The following is a 23,725-nucleotide window of genomic DNA, read 5'->3' as shown; positions in this document are numbered from 1 at the left end:
ATCGCTGAAATCGTTATGCGGAAACCTTCGATGCACTGCACGCGTGCGTTTTCCGGCAACTGGAATGACCGCAAAAAATCTAGATGTTCATTCAATCTATCAATTTTTTTGCTGTCACCCCGCCTAATCGGACATTTTGAAGGATTTTTCGACTGGAATCTTTTTGCATCCAATTCATCGAACAGATCATTCATTTTTTTAACGAACATCTGTGTGGGCTTAGCGCATTTTATCACGTACTCGTCACTGCCTAATAAATTTTGGGACAAGGCCATGTCGATACCAGAGGCTACCGAATTGCTCAGGACCTGAGTCGCGCGTGAAACGCTCATTTTATCTATAAAATTGGGATATATATGGGCCTCCGTTAGTTTCGGACAAATTTTAAAATGGGGATTCATTTGATCTATATCAAACAATTTTTCAATCACCTTGAAGCTTGTCACTCCATCTGATGTTAAGATGTCATATTTCATCAAGGTATTTCGGACGGACTTTATCAAGTGACAGTAATCGAACATGCAAAAAATTTTTGTGCCTTCGTGCACGTAAAAGGGGCTATCCTCATAAATCCCCAAAGATTTAAAGATACTACTGTTGGAGGGCCCTTGATCGCAAACTATACCTTTCAACGATTTACGTACACTTTAGTAACGGGCGGGCAAACCCAATCAGAGCCAGTACTAGGTGAGCGACTTCTAGTAACTGGCTCTAATCTTAAAGATGGAACAGCCCCATCTAAAACTTTATAACGAGTTACTTGCTCTGGACTAAATTTTAATTTTGATTTTACTGTTTATCTTTTTATGTAAACTATTCTTAAGGTCAATCATTGTAAAAATAACCTATGGTTGTATGTTTTGACTTAGTAATAATAAATAATAATAAATAAATAATATTTGCTTAAATTTAATCTAAAAACTCTTAGTTTTCCCTATTTCCCACTATTTATAGCACACTCTAGACTTCACAATCCGCATAAGCTGTTCAAATGCAAAGTTCAAAAACGGTTTGAGATAGAAAATTAATAAAAATAATTTTGCTTGATATTTTTCTGATTGGTTGTTTTGATTTTATTCAACAAGGCATAGTAACGGATGCCGGGTATTGTTATATTATGGTTATTATATTAATAAAAAATTATTTTCTATGAAATATATGCACATACACATTCAAAAATAATTTAAATTTCTTAACTTCCTCCACTTTCCTGCCTCAAAACTCTAATGCTACCAGTTAGCAAACCTCACCCTCAATAAAACCTATCCACCCTAATATTATATCAAATGTATGCAATAAAACCTATCCACCCTAATATTATATCAAATGCATGCAATACATATGTAGGTATGTGTGTTTGATATTCTTGTAGGTTCGCTTTAGCGAAATATAAAAACACACATACCTACTTATGTATTGCGCAAAAACTTACCTAAACGAAGGGTGGGGATGGCACCCTTTTTCAAACATTGTCCCCCCACAACACATGCCTCAAAGTGTTTTACACACACAAATGAGTTGTGGGGTGGAAGATGTTCCGTCCTGGCAATATGCAAATTCTGCCTCCATTTGTCTGCTAATATGGGGTCCTGTGGGAAAGAAAATAATTTCACTTCACTGTTTTTTAAATAACACCCGCGCACACGACACGTTCTGCTCATTTTTAAATCGAAAAAGTTTAAAAAAATTCGGAAAATCGAAAGCGTTTGAAAATTGCGCGACGTCAATCAAAAGTTTTTCTCAAACTAAAGTTCATTAGACTCTTTTGGTTTGACATGGAAATTTTGGCGCAAATTACGCAAAATCAATTCAAATTCAAAAATGAATTTTCATGCAAATAAAGAGACAAAAAGCACCTGTAACCTAACTTTGGCACAAAACGGAAAGTTTCCAAAAAACAAGCTCTTAATTCTCAAAAGCTGTTAAATTTCTGCAGTTGAGCATATTTCTGTTAACGTTCTGTGAAAAATGTCGCTCAGATGTCGCTGTTGTGTACCACGCGCGCAAAACGAGTACCCCTGAAAAGTGCTGCCATTTAAGTCATTGAGACTTCTCTATATTTAACGTTCTCTGGAGCTCATTGCTTCACAGAGGTTGGCAATACATGATTTACAACATTTCATAAAATGAATTGCCAACTTCCTTCAATTATTTGCCTCGATTGAAATTTACCATTGAGAAACTTCAAATATTTAGCGTCGAGATATTAAGTTAACAGCAAAATATGAATGATTGATTCAACAGAGAATAATTATCAGGTAGTGTATATTCGGCCGCCGCGGCCTAACGCTTGGTGCGCGACTACCATTCGGAATTCTATGAGAGAACGTCGGTTCGAATCTCGGTGAAATATCAAAATTATGAAAAAGTTTATTCTAATGGCGGTTGCCCCTTGGCAGGCAATGGCAAACCTCCGAGTGTATTTCTGCCATAAAAAAGCTTCTCATAAAAAATATCTGTCGTTCGGAGTCGGCTTGAAACTGTAGGTCCCTCCATTTGTGGAATAACATCAAGACGCACACCACAAATAGGAGAAGGAGCTCGGCCAAACACCCAAAAAGGGTATATATATATATATATATATATATATACATATTCTTGACCTCCCGCGATATTTAAGTCCCATTTGGCCGGCAGGGGCAATTTAACTTCGAAATATACTACTGGAAACTGTTGTTCTTGTAATACATAGTATAATAAATGTGGTGGCACTTAACCAACAACAATGTTCGGTACGTTTATTGTCACGGCGAAGTGTTGGGAAAAGTTTAAAACGTAAAATTAATTCGCCTTGTTTTATTCTGTGCTGACAGCCACATGGACACAGCGAGAGGAAAAAAACACAGATTATCTGATTAATCAACACTACCTTTAATAGATTCGCCTTATAACACCAGACTTACACACGGAGGCATCTGGAAGGGAGACACTGGAAATTCTCTTTTTATGTCTTATTCGCGGTCACACGGGCAAAATTGTTTTTGGCAATATTTTGACGTTTACTACTTTAGCATCTTCTGGTTCGAATATATTCTATAACCCGCTAACATGTAAAGCGGAGAACGTTCGCCAACAGATTCTTAAATATTTCAATGAAGAATGCAAACTGGTTAAATAATAAATAACTTGTTGTTTTTTTTTATTTACAAATATGCATATCAATTTTAGTACTTCAATAAAAAAATGTTGATTAATACTTCATATAAAAATAATTAAAATAATGGGATGTACTGTGATATCCATCACAATAACGCATAATAGGCTCGTCACAATTGGTTCATTGCGTCAGTTGTGACAACGAATTTGACTGCAGCATAATACATTATGTGTATTTATGTAAGTCGGAGGAGTCACATACGTTTCGTATGTCTGCCGGAAGGCATCAAAACTAGAAACTTTCTACTTTTACCGTACATCAAGTACGGCGAAAAAATGGAATGTGCGTTCCGATCTTGAAGTTATGGTCGCGCCCACCATCTACGATAACCATATATTCTATTAAAATTTTTTACTCTTTATAAGCACTATTTTTACAATTTTATTATATTTTACAACCAACAAAAACTTCTTTATCTACAACGATATAATATTTGCTTTCACGACAAGAACATCCGTTGCTTATTTGTTTATATGCGGCAATATTTTCCTTGTGGCACCACTCTATGTTTTACACGTTACGACAGTCAAACTCGTTGTCACGACGGACCATTGTGACAGGCTTATTACTTGGTGCTTAGACAGTGCTACAGTATAGTTTTTGACCGCCGCGTACTGTATCTGATTGAATGCACCCATATACTGCAATGGCTTGTATTGACTGCATATTGTAAATTTTTTACAGTATCGGTAGTACCGTATTTGTTTGAGACACCATTTTACGTAAATATTTTTATTTACATAAATATATATATTATTGGCGTGTACACCCTTTTTGGGTGTTTGACCGAGCTCCTTCTCCTATTTGTGGCGCGCGTCTTGATATTGTTCCACAGATGGAGGGACCTACAGTTTCAAGCCGACTCCGAACGGCAGATATTTTTTATGAGAAGCTCTTTCATGGCAGAAATACACTCGGAGGTTTGCCATTGCCTGCCGAGGGGCGACCGCAATTAAAAAGAACGTTTCTTCATTGTTGTCTTTCACCGAGATTCGAACCTACGTTCTCTCTGCATTTTGTATTGTAGTCACGCACCAACTGATTTGGCTACGGTGCCCGCCAATTGTTATTAACCCCATATTATGAAAAGGTATAACTCATATCTCTATGAAATCCATTTTTAATATGAGTTGTATATTTGTATATTAATAAAAATTAATATCTGATGAAATTTGTATTTTTGATTAAACAGAACCTTCTAAAGTATTCGGTTTTTATAAAATGTCAAAAAAATTTGACAGAGTTGTTATAAAATCCATTAGTTTAAGCAAATTTGTAAAAGTTGGCAATACTGAGGGCGAAACTCTTCGCCGAGCATTTTAAGTTTTCGCCGTGCAAAGACGCGTTCGCTTTACTCTTGTAGTTTACCGTTCAATTACACACATTTAACAACGCGGTTATAAACAAAAAAGGAGAAGTTTTATTAAATTTTATTGTTTCTTACTATTACCATAAAATATAAAATGCAAGCACACAGTAAAAAGCGTGTTTGCTATTATTATGATAGTAAGTTAATAAAAATGTGACTATTTGGCAAATAATTTAATTATTTATTAGAAGTCAAAGTAAACTTTAAAGGTGTTTCCGCAAATATAATAATTATTATTGCTCTATTGAGCTCTTGTTAAAAAATGAAAGCACAAATTTATGTTTTTCCCTAGTGTAAAATTCTGTAAATCGGCAATTTTGGGCCGAGAGTCCGCTGATGGTTATTTCTCAGGTCACTTTGTCAAACGACCATACTACGTTGAGTGTTCGGTATGTCGGCATTTGCACGTATGTCACGATGCTTGTCAGCTTGCCTAAGTAGTTCTATGGTCATTTACTGCACTAAAAGTGTGCTGTAAGCTATACGGATGCTCATGTTATAGGAGAAAATTTGCACGAATTATACTGTTTTTGTATCTACTACAAAGTAAATGTGACTGAATTGGAATTAAATATGTACTAGGAGTATTTTAAAAGAGAGATGTTACAATTTTTATATTTTTTTCTAAATTTATTATACATTTTTTTACCTATATGTTTTCAGGTGATATTGGGAATTACTACTATGGGCAGGGACACCCAATGAAGCCTCATCGCATACGCATGACCCATAATTTGCTTCTTAACTATGGTCTATACCGAAAAATGGAAATTTACGTTAGTCCTATCGTTTTATCAAGCATTTTCAAATATTTTAAAACTTTTAAATAATTTTTTGTTTCATATAACAGCGGCCGCATAAGGCTACTGCCGATGAGATGACCAAATTTCATTCAGATGAGTACGTACGCTTTTTGCGCTCTATACGTCCGGACAATATGTCAGAATACAACAAACAAATGCAGCGATTCAATGTGGGCGAAGATTGCCCGGTGTTTGATGGACTCTATGAGTTTTGCCAATTATCTGCTGGCGGTTCGGTAGCCGCTGCCGTAAAGCTAAATAAACAAGCCTCTGAGATTTGTATAAATTGGGGTGGGGGCCTTCATCACGCTAAGAAGTCTGAAGCTTCAGGTTTCTGTTACGTCAATGACATTGTGCTGGGTATTTTGGAACTTCTGAAATATCACCAGCGCGTATTATATATTGATATAGATGTACATCACGGCGACGGTGTAGAGGAGGCGTTTTATACTACCGACCGTGTGATGACAGTAAGTTTCCACAAATACGGCGAGTATTTCCCTGGTACAGGTGACTTACGTGATATCGGCGCTGGCAAAGGCAAATATTACGCTGTAAATATACCCCTGCGCGATGGTATGGACGATGAAGCGTACGAATCAATATTTGTGCCAATCATCTCAAAGGTGATGGAAACATTTCAGCCGGCAGCGGTGGTACTTCAATGCGGTGCAGATTCATTGACGGGCGATCGTCTCGGATGCTTCAATTTAACTGTTAAGGGTCACGGAAAATGCGTCGAATTTGTCAAGAAATACAACCTGCCCTTCTTAATGGTGGGAGGTGGAGGATACACGATTCGTAATGTATCGAGGTGTTGGACATATGAAACGTCAGTTGCCCTCGGTGTTGAAATTGCAAATGAACTGCCATACAATGATTACTTTGAATATTTTGGTCCTGATTTCAAGTTACACATCAGCCCGAGTAATATGACCAATCAAAATACTTCAGAGTACTTGGAAAAAATCAAAAATAGGTAAAAAATGATTGTTTACTAAGTAGAAAAGTTCTTAGGAATCAATTTTTCTAGACTCTTTGAAAATCTGCGTATGCTGCCCCATGCTCCCGGTGTACAAATTCAAGCAATACCCGAGGATGCTATTAATGATGAATCGGAAGATGAAGACAAGGTTAACAAGGACGAAAGAATACCACAAGGCGATAAAGATAAGCGTATTGATCCTGATAATGAATTCTCGGATTCGGAAGATGAAGGCGAAGGGGGCCGTCGTGATAATCGGTCATACAAAGGTCAACGCAAGCGGCCGCGATTAGAAAAAGATACCAAAACAGTAATAGAGAACGCCGAGATCAAGGATGAAAAGGATAAGAGTAAGAATTATATTTAATCAGTTCAAAACTAAGATATTTCTTAACATATTTTCTTTTCTGCAGTGGATACTAATGAAAGTGAGGAGACTGGTAAAGGTGAAGACATAAAGAAAGAAAACAACATATGACGTGGTGGTCGCAATTGGTTATAGAAACCAATACAGCGCTCAACGAAATTTAAGCCCAAAATATTTTAGCATCTTTAGCAACTTCTTCCATTTATCCTCACTGGGTATGACGGTAGTAGTTTACTCGGAATGGAAGGGGGATTATGCTCAGGGAAAGTGGAATTGATAAAAAAATATGCTACCGTCAAAACCTAATTTTAATAGACATAATTATTTTAAACATAACCATGAACTATTACATATGATACAGAGTTCCATTGGAAAGGACGTTTTTGTTTTTATGTTATTTATAATAATAATGCCGTTTCATCAATTGTATAACGTGCTTCAAAATCATAACTCATAGACATATATGTATACATATGTATAGATTTCACGTGTACACATAAGTACGTGCATATGTATTTGTATTAGTATGTGTGTCATTGCTGCTACTATCATACATAAATATGTTCACTTGTCACATTAAATTAATATAGATATGTAAAATCAAGTTTTTAGAATCTAAAAGAAAAGGGGAAAATTCGATCTAGAAAATATATGAAAGTAGAAAAAGTGTGGTCTGCTTGTAACTTTTATTTTCTGAAGTCTAAATGAATAATGTAAAAATAAAATGTGTTTTACAAGTGGATACACTACTACAATACTCGTGTAATATATAGTTTTGTATTATTGTATTAGGCATTTGATCTTTGGTGAGTATGTGATACTTGTTTGTTTTGGTTTTCTGTATGATTTGAACTTATAGCTTTTTTTATTGATAGCAGAATATTACATTTTTTATTTTATTTTTTAGTTTGTTGTTTATTGTAACAAAAAATAAAAATTTAATTAAATTATTTTAATTTGTTTTTTGTTACAATATTTTATTTTATTTTTTATTTTTTTTATATTTGCTTTAGCATTCGGCCGCCGGAGCCGAATGGGTTGGTGCGTGACTACCATTCAGAATTCACAGAGAGAACGTAGGTTCGAATCTCGGTGAAACACCAAAATTAAGGAAAAGGTTTTTCTAATAGCGGTCGCCCCTCGGCAGGCAATGGCAAACCTCCGAGTGTATTTCTGCCATGAAAAAGCCCCTCATAAAAATATCTGCCGTTCGGAGTCGGCTTGAAACTGTAGGTCCCTCCATTTGTGGAACAACATCAAGACGCACATCACAAATAGGAGCAGGAGCTCGGCCAAACACCCAAAAAGGGTGTACGCGCCAATTATATATATACATACATACGTATAAATATATATTTATATTTTTTTGGATTGATTTTTTTTATTTTATTTTTGTTTATTTTTTAATTTCTTTTTTTTTTTGTGACAATATTTTATTTTAATTTTTTAAAATATTTGTCTGATGTATTTTTTATTCTTTTATTTTACTTTTTTTTTAATTTTATTTTTGTTTATTTTAATTTTATTTCAATTTTTATTTTTTTACTTTTTTTCGAATTTTATTTTTGTTTATTATTTTTTTAACTTTATTTTAATTTAATTTTTTTTTTTTGTTTTTAAATTAAATTTTATTTTATTTTTTATTTTATTCCTTTTTTTTCAAAATTATTTTAATTATTTTTTTTTATTTTATTATTTTATTTTACTTATTTTTTTTTTAATTTTTAATTTTTCTTTAGTTTTTTTATTCTGTTTTTATTTCTTTTTGATATATTTTTTTATTTTTTATTCGTTTTTTATTTTATTTTATTTTTGTTTATTTTTATTTTATTTAAATTTTTATTTTTTTATTTTATTACATTTTTGTTTATTTTTTTTTAACTTTATTTTAAGTTTGTTTTATTTTTGTTTTTAAATTAAATTTTATTTTATTTTTTATTTATTTTATTTTATTTCTTGTTTTCAAATTTATTTAAATTTTTTTTTAATTTTATTATTTTATTTTTTTTTTTTAATTTTAGTTTTTAATGTTTTTTTTACTTTTTTTATTTCTTTTTGTAACGTTTTTTTTTGCATTTTACTTTTTATATTTTTTTAATTTTATTTAATTTTTTTTTTCATTTAAGGGGAGCAGCTCCTCCAGTCAACGAGCTTTTTTTATTTTATTTCTTGTTTTTTAATTTATGTTAATTTTATTTTTATTTTTTGTTTTTTTTATTTTTTACCATTTTTATTTTTCTGATTTTTATTTTTGTGTATTATTTTATTTTTTTATTTATTTAATATTTTTGAGTATTATTTTAATTTAATTTTTTTTTTCAAATTAATTTTAATTTTATTTTTTTATTTTAGTTCTTTTTTTCAAATTTATTTAAATTTTTTTTAAATTTTATTTTATATTATATAATTTTGTTTTGTTTATTTTTTTATTTTTTTATTTATTTTTTATTTCTTTTCTTAATTTTTTATTGGTTATTTTTGTTTTATTTAATTTTTTCAAATTAATTTTAATTTTATTTTTTTATTTTATTTCTTTTTTTTTCAAATTTATTTAAATTTTTTTTCAAATTTATTTAAATTTTATTTTAATATTTTTTAAATTTTATTTTATATAATTTTAATTTGTTTATTTTTTTATTTATTTTTATTTATTTTCTTAATTTTTTATTGGTTATTTTTGTTTTATTTTATTTTGTTTTGTATTAATTTTTTTTGTTTCATTTAAGTGGAGCTGCCCCCAGTCAACGAAAAAAACGATATTTTTAGTGATAATATAAAATTTGAGGTACATGCAAAGGCCGATATGTTGAGTTATATTCGACAGCGCGAAAAAAAACGTATTGCGAGAAAAAAGCGATTTTCCTTGTTACTCATCTTTCGTTTGATGCTCATCACTTCACTGACTTTATAGGAACTTTTTAGACTTTCTATTAAGCTTGAAACATTGAAAAGATATTCTTTAGACTATAAACGAATTTTTGAAGCAAAAAAAGGGAAATCTGAAAGTGCTGTAGGAGGTGCCCTCCCTTAAAGATTCAGTCTTTTTCGAAGTTGTTATCGAACTCACAAAAAAAAAAAATGTTTTTAAAAGAACTCACCTTTGATACCGTCAAACGTGCGTGAGTCAAACGCAAACCATTTCTTTCATTTTATTTTCTTTAATTGTAATTTATTGCACTAACAAATAAATTTTAAACACTACGTAAAACATTTTCGTACATACACATATGTACACATAGAAATATGCAAACAAACAGTAATAACAAATTTAACACTAGAAAAAAGAACATCTTTGGTCACTGAATATTGCGTAACGATATTTAAGCACAGGCTTAAAATGTAATTTTCTCGTACTTAGGGCAATTAGGACTAGGACTGACCGAGGTAGCACCATTCATAGTTCTAGGAAGTAAGTATCTACACGCTTAGGTATTATGTTGCGCATACGAAGTTTAATCGAGCGATAATACCGAAGTGATGCTATTCCTATCTCTAGGCAGGAGATGTGGTCCACCTAAATAACTGATTGGATTCCAAAATTGTCGATGCGCATCATCAATGTAGGCGGGCTTGACTTGCAGGCGAGGATTGGATTTCGTGCGGAAGGGTATCACTGGCACATTGTCAATTTCAGGTGGAGCGGAAGGCACTTCAGTGCCAACGTGCGGCTCGGAACTTGGTGGCGCAGCGTCATTTGGCGTCGTTGTTGAGGTTGGCGTTAGCATGGGACTTGCCTCCTCATCACCATCAGAACAATCAACACTCGTAGTCGGTTGTTGATTAGTCGGGGTTTCACCATTTTGTTTGTTTAAATCTTTTGGCAATCGGAAATTCACAGTTGGCAGTAGCCGTCTTTTTGGCTTCGGGCTCTTAACAGCGAAGGGCGGCGTTGATTGTGCTCGTTCATAAGGCAATTGCTTTGATGGTGTTGTTTCAGGACTGGATATACTCGGTATGCTGTCGCTGTCTTCAGGCGCATCACTTCTTGTTTCATTCGGTATCTATAGGGGTGTCGTGGAAAGGGGGAATAGGAAATTAGTGTTGCTTTTGGAATGAAATTTGGATATATGTACATGTATTTGCATTTTTCATAAAAATTAATTTTGATTTAAGTGGGAGTGCGCAAAAGAAAAAAATATAAAAAGAGAAAAATAAAACAAATTAATTAAAATGAGTACTAACACCATTATTGACATTTACAGAATGAAAGCACTAATATATATATAGTATACACATACAACTGTACAGATATGGATACAAAAATAGCGCACTTACATTTATTTCATACTTACTTATTATTTCATAGGAAATTAACTGATATTCGTAAATATTTTTATGCCAATGTTATGCTATGAATCATCTCTCTAATATCAGATAATAAGTCCCGCTTATTTTTTTAATGTTTCTTTTTGCCATATTTTACTATAAAAGCGTATTATTGCGTTGAGCAACGAAATCGCGCAGTTATATTTCAATCGGATAATTATAGCTAATTTTTCGATAAGATAATTAAAGCTAATTTTTCGGTAAATTCTTGTTTACTGTAATTGCATATATAATTGTTTCATTTTCCTAATTGTTTCGCAAGATGTTTTTGTTGTTGTTGTACCAGTAGCCAGCCGAATTTTGCACGATCACTTTACATATATTCAAACGGCAACAAAGTGACTTGCCAGTAACTTAATTTTCGAGAATTAGAGAAAAATATTAAAAATCAGTACAGGAACCAGTAACAAGTTGCAAGTTTTACGAAAGAAAAAAATCCGAAGAATTAATTTTTTTTTTCAGTTGAGTATTGAATAAAAAAAAATTAAGCAAATAAGATGCAAAATAAGCTTAGCATCACATAATTTTATTTTGCCTACAATTATTTGTTCCATTTCTCACCATCGCTGTCGGATGAAGGACATTCCATTGCAGTAATTCGAAAACTGCAGCAACGATGACTGGAGGCTGTGGTTTAGAAGTATGTACCTCTATATTATTGGCTGATTCCTATTTAATCTTTCTTAAACTTCAAATAAATTTTGTACAAAATGTATTTATTCTCCATTGTAATCACCATTTTTCTTTACAATAGAATAAGAAATTTGACTTAATTCATTAATTTTAATTCGTGTTTATTTTTACTTCGCGATCAGCTGTTTTTCTCACTTGCTAATTCTTACAAGTAAAAATTTATCCAGTAAAAATTTGGGGAAGTTTCAAAATGAAATTTACAACACAAAACTGTGTTTAGAAGATTCAAAGGACCCTCAATTTTTTTATTTATTGTTAAAATACCGATTTATGGTGTTTTTGATGAAGTAAAAATACATAACTAACCCATTTTTCAACCGATTTTTTATTTCAATATGGTCTTGGGAAGGGCAGTGTATGTGCGTTATGAAAGTACAGTAGAAGCCCGATAAGTACAATTGGAAAATTTCAGCAATGATTGCACTTAGCGAAAAATTGCACTTTTGCGAATTTCTCCTGTGGATCGAGGAATACCTAGGGAAAAATATTTTAACTCTATTCAATGCAATTAATGAGCTCAAAAGGTCGATATTCAAGAAAAATGAACACATATTTATTGAAATTAATACAAAGAGATCAATGCGGAAGGACATATGAGTGTGTGCTCCAAAATTCAATTATTTTTTTTGGAAAAACTTTGTTATTTTCGATTGCGTTTTCTCGTAACACTTTTCAAGTGCTTTTGATCGGATATCATGCAAACAAGTGATCTGATTGAATGACAGTACATCGTTCTGTTCACCCCATTTCAAAATTGTATTGACACAGCCAAAAATCGATTCATGTTGGACTTTTTCGGTTGTTTATTCTTGAGTAGTATCTTCGGGTTCATTGGCTTCACTATCACCTTCATCTATTCCTAATTCCAAAACCCAATTGCGGATTTCATCTGTGTCTGCTTCACCCACATAGTTTTCGACCATCTCATTTAACCGTTGTAATCCTCCAATAAGATCCAATGGCATATCGTCTGGATTAGATTCAATAATCGCGTCAACTGTTGGGCTTGTACCCAATACGCTTTTCCAGCATTTAGCGATCGTTTCAGGGAACTTTTTCCCCCATGCTTGACTCAACATGATCACGGCGGTTTTCAAATCAATTTTCTTCAATAGTTTATGTAATGAAGAATCTTTTTCACTAATTATGGTTTCCATTAGCAATGTTTTGTATTGAATTTTTGTCAAGTTAATAACACCTTGATCCATTGGCTGTAAAATCGCTGTGCAATTGGCCGGAAAATACATCACTTCGATCTCACCACAAACTAATTCTTCTTCGGGCGGATGAGATGGGGCTTGATCCAGCAAGAGTAATGCTTTGGGTGGAACATCATTTTCTTTGGCGAATTTTTTCACTTCTTCGACAAAATTATCAAAGAACCACTTTTTGAAAATGTGAAACAGGAGCATTTCGTCGCCGCTAATTCATGAAAAACTGGTACAAACGCTTCTCGAGCTCCAAGTGAAAATGAATTGCATGCATTTTCTTTTAATGAACGGGATTGTTTTTTTATTCGGCAAATCGTTGCGCAATCAACTTTGTATTCGAATGCAAGATCTCGTTGTTTAACGCCTTTTTAAATTTTTTGGAGAATCTCATCTCTTTCTTTCAATGTAAGAAAATGTAGATTCTTTTTCACTTTTCCCATGATTTTATTTGATGAAAGCAAAAATGATTCAAACTCCGAACGATTGTTTTACTCTCAAGAACCAGCTTGAAACTAACGCGTGTTGAATGTCACAAATGATTCGATGCCATATTTTATGATATCAGCGCTACAATTTTACAGTTATTTGTAAAAATCAAAAATCACAAAGCGTGAGAACAGTGGTTTTGGTCGCAATAATTCCGAGAACCATACCTGTGCATAGCTATAAAGCTGTGTCTTCGCGCGTGATGAACGCAAATACATTGCCGTATTAAGTAAAAAATTTCTTCGAACAAGAATTCTTTTGCGCCCGAAAATTGCAATTTTTTATTGCTCTTTTCGAGTTTTCTATGGACTCAAAATCGAATTGTACTTTCTGCGAAATTGCAGTTATCGGTATTGCACTTATCGGGCTTCTACTGTATATAATTCTAAGATTGAACGATTGACCTTCAAAAGAAATTTTCAATCACAAGCTCTGATTTGTGCAATTTTTCCCCGATTTTTTCAATATGATGAAATTTTTTGGCCACTATTCTCCAACGGGCACCACAAATGTATACATATTTTTAAACTCCAATAAAATGTGCTCGAAATAAGCTATTTTTTCATCTTCATACATTGAAAACTGTAAAAGTTACAATTTTTTTTTTAAGTTTTTTTCCACATTTTTAAAAATCCAGCTGAACCGAGACTGCGAGAGAATACCGCATGACCGATAGTGCTTTACTGCTCATTGTGGCTAATTTTGAAAGACAGCAATAAGTTTTCAATTACAACTACAATTAAAAAATGAAAATATGAAAAACGCGACACGCGTCTTTTACCGATAACGATTCCGATGGTTTGGCATTATCAGAAGATCCATAAGCAGGAAGATTGCTACTTTTGTCAGACTAATATCACAGGTCATCACTACAAAACTCGTGACCGTATAAAGTATGCGAATGTTATAACTATCTTCAAACCAGTCTTACGAAAAATCCAAGACGAGCAAATTTCAACAAAGGAGACAGAAGATGCATCTGTATCCAGTGACGGAAATTTAAATGCAGATAGTGTAGATAGACCTTATATTCCAATTGGAGCAACTTTGAATGAACGTCATTTAGTATCAAATGAAGACTATAGTGATCTTGTACGAATTTAGGACTATCATCAAGATAAACAGAAATTCTCGGGTCCAGATTAAAGCAGCGGAATCTTGTGGTAAATGGATTCAAAGCGACATTTGCACGAGACAAGGCTATAACATTCTTTGAATAACTTTTTAAAGCTGACGGTGTCGACCATAAACTTGTATATTGCACGGACGTAGATGAATTGTTTTTCTGCCTCAATCGCGCACATCGACCAGAAGATTTGCGGTTATTTCTTGATGGCTCATGCAAAAGTGAGTATCGTAAAGGTATTATAATTGAGTGGAGGAGAGTTTGAATAAGACAAAAGTCAATTTTCTTAGACATTCATATTTCCACATTTATAATACTACGTCCGGGTAAGTCAGAAAATTGCAGAAGTAAGTCAGCAAATTGCGTTACTTTTTGCATTATTTTTTTTTTTTATGTTATAATATTCTACGGTCTCTGTTCAACTCGAGAATGTTCTGTTTTTATTTTATTTCTACAAAACGATCTTCACTTGGAAAATTTCTTATCAATTTTGATAAAATAATGCTTTTTACATTCGGAATAGACACAGCTATAAGATTTTCTACTAATAAATAAACCTTTCATTTCAATATTATCAACATCTCGTTAAACTCGCAAAAATTGGAAAAATTTACTACAATTTAAGTTTTGTGTTGAAAAATCAGTGGTTATTTTAGCTTAGCGTGAAAAATAGAAGACATACTTCAGAAGGACTAAAATTTATCTCAACAAAACTGTTTCAAGATTGGAAATCGGATAAAATGCAGACGAGCTACGAATATTTAAGAGTCGGAAAACACCCAAAATCGGGTTTTAACGATACAAAAAAATTGAGGGTGTTAAAAATTTTTTGAACACGGTTCCGCGTCGTTCTCGGCTAGATCTACAGTGCTTATCATATCACTTCAAAAGTTCTGATTCATTGTAGCACCGTGTTACCCCTGCTACATCAGCCCATGAACTGATTCTGTCAAATTCACTGAGAGCCGATTAACGGTTTGATATTGGCCATACCATTAAAAATCTTTTCATTATGGTAGATTGGACAGCTCAAAGCCCCGAGCTTAGCCCCATTGAAAATCTGTGGAGCGACATTAAGATTAAGGCTGGCTACACAAATTTAAAAATGCCAATCAACTACGGACTAAGGACAGCGTGGAATTTCATGCCAAGAAGTTATACGCTCGCACTTCAAAGTAGCCAATGCGCGAAATAACGGTAGTTTTGATTAGCGATGCTTCGAAATAATATTTGTTGGCAGACTATTTTCAGTACACTGATGAAGTACATTTATTCGCATCTGTGTTTACTTTTTTACGCATCCAATCATGTCCCCAAAAGAATTCACATTAGAGAAGAGAAAAATTGGTGTACACTCGCATAAAGATATGAAATCATACTCAGAAATCGGAAAAACCATCAGCAGGAGTAAAGCAACAGTGCGAAAGATAATACAAAGATTCAAAAAGAAGAAAAGCAACGAAAATAAGTAGAGTTCAGGCCACCCTAGAAAGTTAACTGAGAGAGATGAACGCCTTATCAAGAGAACAATAGAAAAAATTCTTTCGAAAGTGCTCCGAATATAGCTACTGTATTGCAAACATCTCTAAACACCATTTTTTCTTCGAATACAGTGCGAAAGTTAATCAAGCAAAATGGATATAAGGCATGTATTGCTAGAAAAAGCCCTTTATCAATCATACTAATAGAAATAAAAGGCTCGAATTTACCAGAACTTATCAACTCAAAGAATTTGACTTTTGGGACAAAGTAATTTTCTTCGACGAGTCAAAATGTAATATTTTCGGATAAGATGGGCGACCTTGTAACCCCTTAAACATGGGTTTCGTGGGTTCAAAAAATCTATTTTTTTGGCTCATTAATTTCTACAACATCTCAAGAATATTATCCTAAATTTTCAAGTCGATCCGAGTAATAGTTTCGGAGATACAGCCTTTGGAATGTGTGCGCTCCAAGCCACTTTTATTGTTACTCAAAACTTTAAACGCTTTTTTCTCGGAACCGTGTTTTCAAAGTCGGTTGTCAAAATCTCGAAAACTACTCAACCGATGTTGATGAAATTTTACACAGGTGTTCGAGAGACAATTTACTCGTGCTTGAACGAAGGATTTTGTTTTTTTTTTTCAATTACAATTATTTAAAAAAGAACAAAATGTCAAGCAAATTTGACTGAAATTTTAATTTTTTTGGAAAAATGTCTGCCAAAATTCCAATTTTTACTTTTTTCTTTCCTTCGTTCAAGCACGAGTTTGTGGTCTTAACTAAAACACTTATTTTTGTTTTTTTTTCATTTTTGATGATCCTGTCAGTAGTTATGCTGAACACGCGGATGGACCTTTTTTTTCGAGGGGTCACCGAAATGTCGTCACAATGGAGGAGTTTTAATTTTTTGTTTTGAAATTTCAGAAATTATTCTTTAAATATGTATCTATAAGACAGAAAAAAGTTTGAATTAAATAAATAATTTTTTACATAGAAAAAAAAATATTGAAAATAGGTCTTTTTTACCCGACGAAACCCATGTAATCCCTCAAAGTGTGAAGGAAGCGGTCAAGCATGGAGGTGGAGGCGTAATGGTTTGGGACAACCTTGTCCTTTTGATGAAATAATGACAAAAGAAGTATGGTGAATTTTACTTCCACCAGAACGAAGATCCCAAACACACCGCGCGCATAGTGAAGATGTGGTTAATGCATAAAGTACCTCATGTGTTGTCAACGCCGCCACAGAGGCCAGATATGAACCCTATAGAGCATTTATGGGGTTGGAATGATTAAGGAAACTCCACATAACTTCCAAAAATCAACTTAAAAGCTTGTTACAAGTCGAATAGCAAAATATAAATTCAGATTATACAAAAAACTTTAATTACTCAATGTCTGACCGACTAAAAGAGGTTATTCGATTACGATTGTTATTAAACTTTTTCACATATAAAATATTTATTTCAAGAGTATCAAGACTTTTGCTGTTCGAATTTTAAAATTTTCTATGGTTTTTTCTTCTTATTTGAGAATGGGATAGTTTATATTTTATATTTTCTTATATTTCACATTTATAATTACATACATACATACTTTTCAAGATATTTGTACATATGTACATAACTTTGAATTTACCTTTGAAACTGGCATTGTCTGCTCTTTAGAAATGAGTTATAAGGTCAACGGACATAATTTAAACATAGACAAACATATCTGTGGTCACAAATCATAATGTGAAATTTTATGTATATTATATTAAAAAAAGTTTATTATACAAGGTAAAGTTCAAAACAAACAAGATAGGCGTTACACAAATGTTTTTGATGGCGCCATATTTTTAATGAGTTAGTGCTTGGTGACATTCGGTTCAGTGGCAGCGAAGTTATTGCGTCTAAAGTGTCAGTATGTTTGTGTCATCGGTACAAAAATGAATTTCGAACAAAGAGCTAATATCAAATTTTGTTTTAAAATCGGTAGAACGTTTACCGAAACATTTGAATTGATGAAAAAAGTTTATGACGATGATTGTCTATCTCATGCCAAAGTTCATGGGTGGTTTACACGTTTCACAGATGGTTGTGAGCACATACAAATAAATCGCAATGAAGATACGGGCCGCTCAAAATCAGTAATCACCGAAAACTCCATCGAAATCGTTCGTAAATTTATCAAAAATGAACCGAAATCATCGTTGAAATTCATGGAATCGGAGTTAAATATGTCCAAAACATAGATTTATCGCATTTTAACTTATCATTTGGGCTTACGAAAGGTACGGAGGACCAGAAATTGCTCAGAATTCAACATTCGAAAGACCTCATTGAAGTGGCGAGAAAAGACGAGAACTTCCCTTACAACATTGTAACTGGTGATGAAACGTGGAGTTTCCAACATGAACCTGAAACTAAGCATCAAAGTGCCGAGTGGAAGGCCCCACTCGAGGACTACATTGAATAAATAAACTTGAATTTATCAGAACAAAGCTCCTGTCGTTTCTATTTTAGCCCAGTCTTGTTTATTTTGGACTTCACCTTGTAGATATAATGTTTCTGTGGCCGTATGATATAATTTTTAAATAATCTTAATATTAATTTTTGATATCAATTTAATTAAGAAATACCGATGATAAATAAAAAATAGAAAATTATGGGAACGGTTTAGTATTTTGAACTCTATTAAGAAAACCATTTCTTTCTATCACCCCCTTACAGGATTTCTCATAATATCAAAATTCAATAAAAACCATGCAAAATATTGCACATTTTTGTACCATGTTTTTCTTATTAATGTGGTATTAATGAAACATAACAAAAATTATTTAACATAGAAATTATTCAACATTTTAAAATAAAAAAAAATAAGTTGAAATTAAAGGTGATAATATTCAATTTGACTGACTCATTTGGAAAAACTAATTGCCGCTTTCGACTCACCACTTCTCTGCTCGGTAGGGATATATTGTACTTCAAAGTATAAGCAAGCATATTTTTTGTATTCTTTCATTCTTGCAATGGTATGGTATACGAGTAACAAATAGTCAAAACGAACACATCCAGTGCTGCTAAATCAAAGTTGAACTCGAGCAAATTTTTTTGTTCTATTCATTACTCGCTAGGTGGTTAGAGAATTAGACGCAGAGAATATGCCATAGTTACGCAATATCATCTTTTATGATTTAGACATAAAGGAGGCTTGATTTTATTACATCCGCATTAAAGGTAAATTACATTTTTTGTACGAACATAAATTAGAAATAACATTAAAAATACGCATTTCAAGTACTACTTTGAAAATATCGGAAATTGTAAAATGTGGTAAGTTTTAAGCCAAATGAAATGTGCCAAAAGAGTGGTAGATCTGCTACAAAGTTTTAAACCTGGTCATCAACGCGATTTTTGAGCCACTTGAAACTTGAAATTTGGTATATTACGAGCAAGGCGAATTTAATACCCTAGGTGGCGCCTTCAGAAAACCGTAGCTTTATCTTTCGCGATTTTGACAAGGTTACGTCATCTGAATAATCCAATATGAACATACAAAGGAGGAGAAATTAAATACCTGTAAAAATTCAGTGAATGGCTTGGTAATATTGTCATTTTTTACATTAAAACTAAACAAAGTAATGAAAACAAATTGTCATGTATTAAATTGTAAAAGCACGATTTATTAAAATACTTTAAAGTACAGTTTTTTGCGTTTTTATGCGAATGACGCCGTGGCAAGAAAATGTTTGTATGCAAGGATCACAGATTTACCAGGCATGGTGAAAAGATTTTTATGGTTGTGCTCCTTAACAGACCGTTATTCGGTTCTGAGTGAATTTTATAGAATAAGCTGATAGGCTGACGTAACAGGGGTTGGGTTTACAAAAAAAAAAAAGAAAACTGAGGCTGTGTTGGTGCTATACGAGAAACATCAACACAACGTCACGTAGTTGTCCTTTGAATAACGACTGATTGGATGAGTGTGTGAATATGTGTTTGAATGAGTGAATGAGTTGAATCCCTCGTGACATGACAGCCGAAGTTCCCCTCTTAATTTTTTTCCACGAAATGTAAAATGTTGTTGTGCAGTTAAGACGTGTTTTTGTTGCGTCCCCGAGTTTTTCACTTTCATCTGAATATATTTGCTATTAAATTTACCAATGCTGCATATATAGTAAATGTGTGCGTGTGCAATAACCACCTTTCCTGTGTACCAAAAACTGAGATTGTTTTCTAACAACCCGCAAAAATCCACAGCGCAAAGTTTCATCATCACCTCTAAAAACACCACAAATCACCACATCGGTCGTAATAAAATTGGAAGAGCAGAGAATAAGGAGCTCTGAGGAAAGAGTCATCAAAAAATCGGTGGGTTAGCTGGGGAAATCTCAAATTTAAAACATTCCATAACCGCTATTGAGATGAGAGTGACTTAGGTTAAGAACTCTTGCGTGAAGGTTAAAAATATGCATGAAGAACTTGCTGCTGTTCGCGCCCAGCTCAGTGGATTACAAAGAAGTGCAATCTCTTATTACAAGATTCATGGTAGAAATTTATACATTATTTATACATATTATTTTCGCCGATTATTGTTGTCGATAAGGAATTTACTTTATTTTTGAAAGGGAAACATTTTTGGGCGAAATTCATTTTAAGCGAAAAGAAATGAAAAATACTTTTCTGCTACTCGAAGCGAAACAACTTATCCTTTATCCCTCCCTCTTCACCACCTCCCCTGGTCTTAATCTAACTGAAAGCTCCTTCTAAGAGAGAAATTCTCCAACCTGAGCTATCTTTACTATCTTTTCCTTAATTATTTTTTCCCTTTAATCATTCTTTGTACTTGTAAAGTAAATCTGCCACAAATGTTTGATGTTCACGCCAACAAAAAAGCTACGGAACAATTGTTGTATTAAGAAAATGCATCTGTTTTGGACGCCATTTTACTTTTTACCAACAAGTGCATCATGAATCAACAATCGACAACTCCTTTGTGAGTACAACACGTGAGATTCACACATACTTATATACATATGTTCTACATATGCTTGTACATATGTTCTTATGTAAACGTGCATTCACTTAAATGCACACAGAGGGATATAAAAGCGAAAACGTAGAATGCCATTATGTCACTTGAGAATCATGTAGCCTTTAACTCTTGGAGGTCACCTCAAACACTTTCCTTTGCTTCTGTGATTTTGCTCACCCGCAGCAAAGCGTACTGCATACTGCAGTTCCCAAGGTCGAAAATCTAAACCATTGTTTATTTTTGTTGGCTTGCTGTTGGATTGCTGAATGCTTTGTGACATTTTTTTCCACTCCACCTCTCACAAAAAGTCAACAAGTACGCCAACATTATGAACAACATCAGCTGCACAACAATTTAGAGGTGTTAAGTGCACTATGCATATACGAGTACATATGCAGTTACATATACATCGCCTTTTTCAAAGCTGCAGAAATACAAATATATAAATATATGTTAATGGTATATATAGTATATAGCATATGTAAAGCCGACGAAGTGGTGAAGAAGCGTGATTTTTTTTAATAGAAGCTATCGGCAAATTTAGTAACAATGCACGTGTAAAAGCTCCATATTTGAAATCATTTTTATATCAAATCGAATACTTAAATACGAAAACAATTTCATAGCCTGATGGTTGGCATTGATAGTTGGGAGGTTACAGTAAGACTGCAATCAAGAGGTGGGGCGTTCCCTTGACACATTTCACGCATAAATGAGGCATAAATGTGTCCTTGAAATACTCGCATTTTTTGATTTACTTACCTGTATACATATTTTCTTTACATTGGATTCTGCTCACTGAAAGTCTAAAGAGCTTAGTTCTGATCCTTTACGAGCTGGATCTGAGGGTGGATCCACCCTTACCGCATCGAAACCCATTAAGAACTAATTGGAAAAAGTTAAAAAAAAGGTAGTAAATAATAGGTTACGAGGACTTCCGAACAGCCAAATCACTCTCACGGAAAACCTTGAGAGTAGGGTTACAACATTGGAGACATTCAGTAGGGCCTACAAAGCATCGTGTCCAATTAAATATAGCAAAAAATCTGGAGCAATGAGTTCTCGAAATTAAGGGGAGAAGCCAAATCAAATTTTAATCTCAGCTACTCAACAGGTAATTGGCAACTGTACAGATAAAGTCGAAGACAGTACAAAAAGGCAACTACGGCCGCCAAGAAAGAGAGCTGGAGAGATGTTTGTTCTTCGATTGAATCTACCGGAGATTCTGCGAGGCTCAGCAGTATTTTGTCCAAAGATCATTTAATGCCAGATGGTCAAGAGGCCAGATGGCGCTTGGACTTCTACGGCAGATGAGTCTCTAAAACTTCTCTTAAACACTTATTTTCCAGGCTGTAGCGCTCACGGTAGCCATGTTGGGAGAATCCGGTGTAATAGTCACAAAAGAGAAGGTTACATGGGCAATCAAGTCATTTTCACCTTTCAAATTTCCAAACCCTGACGAGATCTTTATCAATATGTTAATACAATATTCTACCATGGCTAATGGAAAACTTTCAAAGCGTGTCTAAACCTAGGTTATATTCCAAATAGCTGGAAGCTTGTTAGATTCGTCTTCATACCAAAGGTAGGTAGAAGGGGACATGAATCAGCGTAGGACCTTAGGCCAATTAATCTGTCGTCCATGCTTTTAAAAACTTTTGAACGGGCAAGGGCAAATCTACGGAGACAGCGCTTCTCGAGGTAATCCGAACAATAGAGGGGTTTCTAGTAAATAAACAGAATATCATGGCACGTTAACACTTATGCTATCCAACGGGCGTTAATAGACTGAGGGGTGGAAAATTGTATCAGCAATTGGATCATCTCTATGCTAGAAATCAGGATCATTAGAGCTAAAATGGGTAATATCAACTAAGAGGGTCCAAAGGGGTACTCCACAGGTATCTTCACTTCTTGGTACAGGCATCTCCATTTCTTTGGTTAAATTTTAATAAAACTTAATGGAGGTGGGGTAAAAGTGGTTGCGTCAGTTGATGATTTGGTGTTAATGGCATCAGGACTGTGTCCCAATACGATCAGTAGGCCATTCAAAGGGCGCTAGGCCAGCTTGACTCTTGGGCTAGAGATTGTGGCCTAAGCTTAAACGCACGTAAAACAGAACTTCAGCTATTTACGACCAGATATAAGGTACCAGTTTTTACTCTAACAAATATTAACAGACAAACCCTCTCACTTTCAACCAGTACAAAGTACTAAGGATAGTTCTGGACGCCAAACTAAGCTGGAAATTAAACATTGAAGGACGGGTAAAGAAAGCAGAAATCGCGTTATATGCCTGTAAACGTTCCCTAAGAAGAAGATGGGGTCTTCAACCCAATTGTACATTATGGTTGCATAATGCGGTTATACGACCAGTTTTACCATATGGTTCGGTAGTTTGGTGGAAAGCTCTAGAGAGAGAGTACAACATCAAATTACTTGGCAGAATACAAAGATCAGCCTGTGTAATAACAGTCGGTGCAATCAGAAATTGTCCTGGACAGGTTCTGAATGCATTGTCACACGTTATTCCGGTAGATCTACACATCAAGAAGATGGCAACCATGAGTGCATTTAGGTTAAATGAAGCGGGTCGCTGGAAGGAAAAAACTCATAGCCATGCCAGTCTATTACTGTGACAAACCCAGATACCTCGGGGAGGACTGACTACATCGTCCAGGCTGTAACATTCAATAGGTATT

The 23,725-nt window shown here is 33.9% G+C and overlaps 2 protein-coding genes across 7 annotated transcripts in view; one reads left to right on the top strand and one right to left on the bottom strand.

Moving 5' to 3' along the window:
* The first annotated feature begins 4,498 nt into the window (after nucleotides 1-4,498).
* Nucleotides 4,499-7,449, top strand: LOC129241557 (histone deacetylase HDAC1). Its single transcript, XM_054877954.1, has 5 exons — nucleotides 4,499-4,663; nucleotides 5,190-5,302; nucleotides 5,377-6,308; nucleotides 6,363-6,664; nucleotides 6,728-7,449. Exons 1-5 carry the CDS (start codon nucleotides 4,621-4,623, stop codon nucleotides 6,790-6,792), a joined length of 1,455 nt encoding a protein of 484 aa, XP_054733929.1. The 5' UTR covers nucleotides 4,499-4,620; the 3' UTR covers nucleotides 6,793-7,449.
* A 2,674-nt stretch (nucleotides 7,450-10,123) lies between these two features.
* The window catches only part of LOC129240122 (axotactin), a 245,986-nt gene continuing 232,384 nt past the window's right edge, over nucleotides 10,124-23,725 (bottom strand). For 5 of the 6 annotated variants that reach the window (XM_054875651.1, XM_054875649.1, XM_054875652.1 and 2 more), the window contains one exon: nucleotides 10,124-10,682. In XM_054875651.1, coding sequence (XP_054731626.1) covers nucleotides 10,134-10,682 — 549 coding nt within the window. In that variant the 3' untranslated portion in view covers nucleotides 10,124-10,133. Of the gene's footprint in view, nucleotides 10,726-23,725 lie in introns of all 6 variants that reach the window. The other variant, XM_054875656.1, reaches the window with a different exon arrangement.

Source organism: Anastrepha obliqua, chromosome 3, assembly GCF_027943255.1.
Source record: "Anastrepha obliqua isolate idAnaObli1 chromosome 3, idAnaObli1_1.0, whole genome shotgun sequence".
Lineage (NCBI taxonomy): Eukaryota > Metazoa > Arthropoda > Insecta > Diptera > Tephritidae > Anastrepha > Anastrepha obliqua.
This window is presented reverse-complemented; position numbering and strand designations above follow the sequence as displayed.

Bases quoted from the DNA above. Each gene is read 5' to 3' on its own strand.
- LOC129241557 (XM_054877954.1), top strand. From the start codon at position 4,621: ATGCAAGCACACAGTAAAAAGCGTGTTTGCTATTATTATGATA. The intron at 4,664-5,189 runs GTAAGTTAATAA...ATATGTTTTCAG, and splicing joins TGTTTGCTATTATTATGATA to GTGATATTGGGAATTACTAC. The intron at 6,309-6,362 runs GTAAAAAATGAT...CAATTTTTCTAG, and splicing joins TTGGAAAAAATCAAAAATAG to ACTCTTTGAAAATCTGCGTA.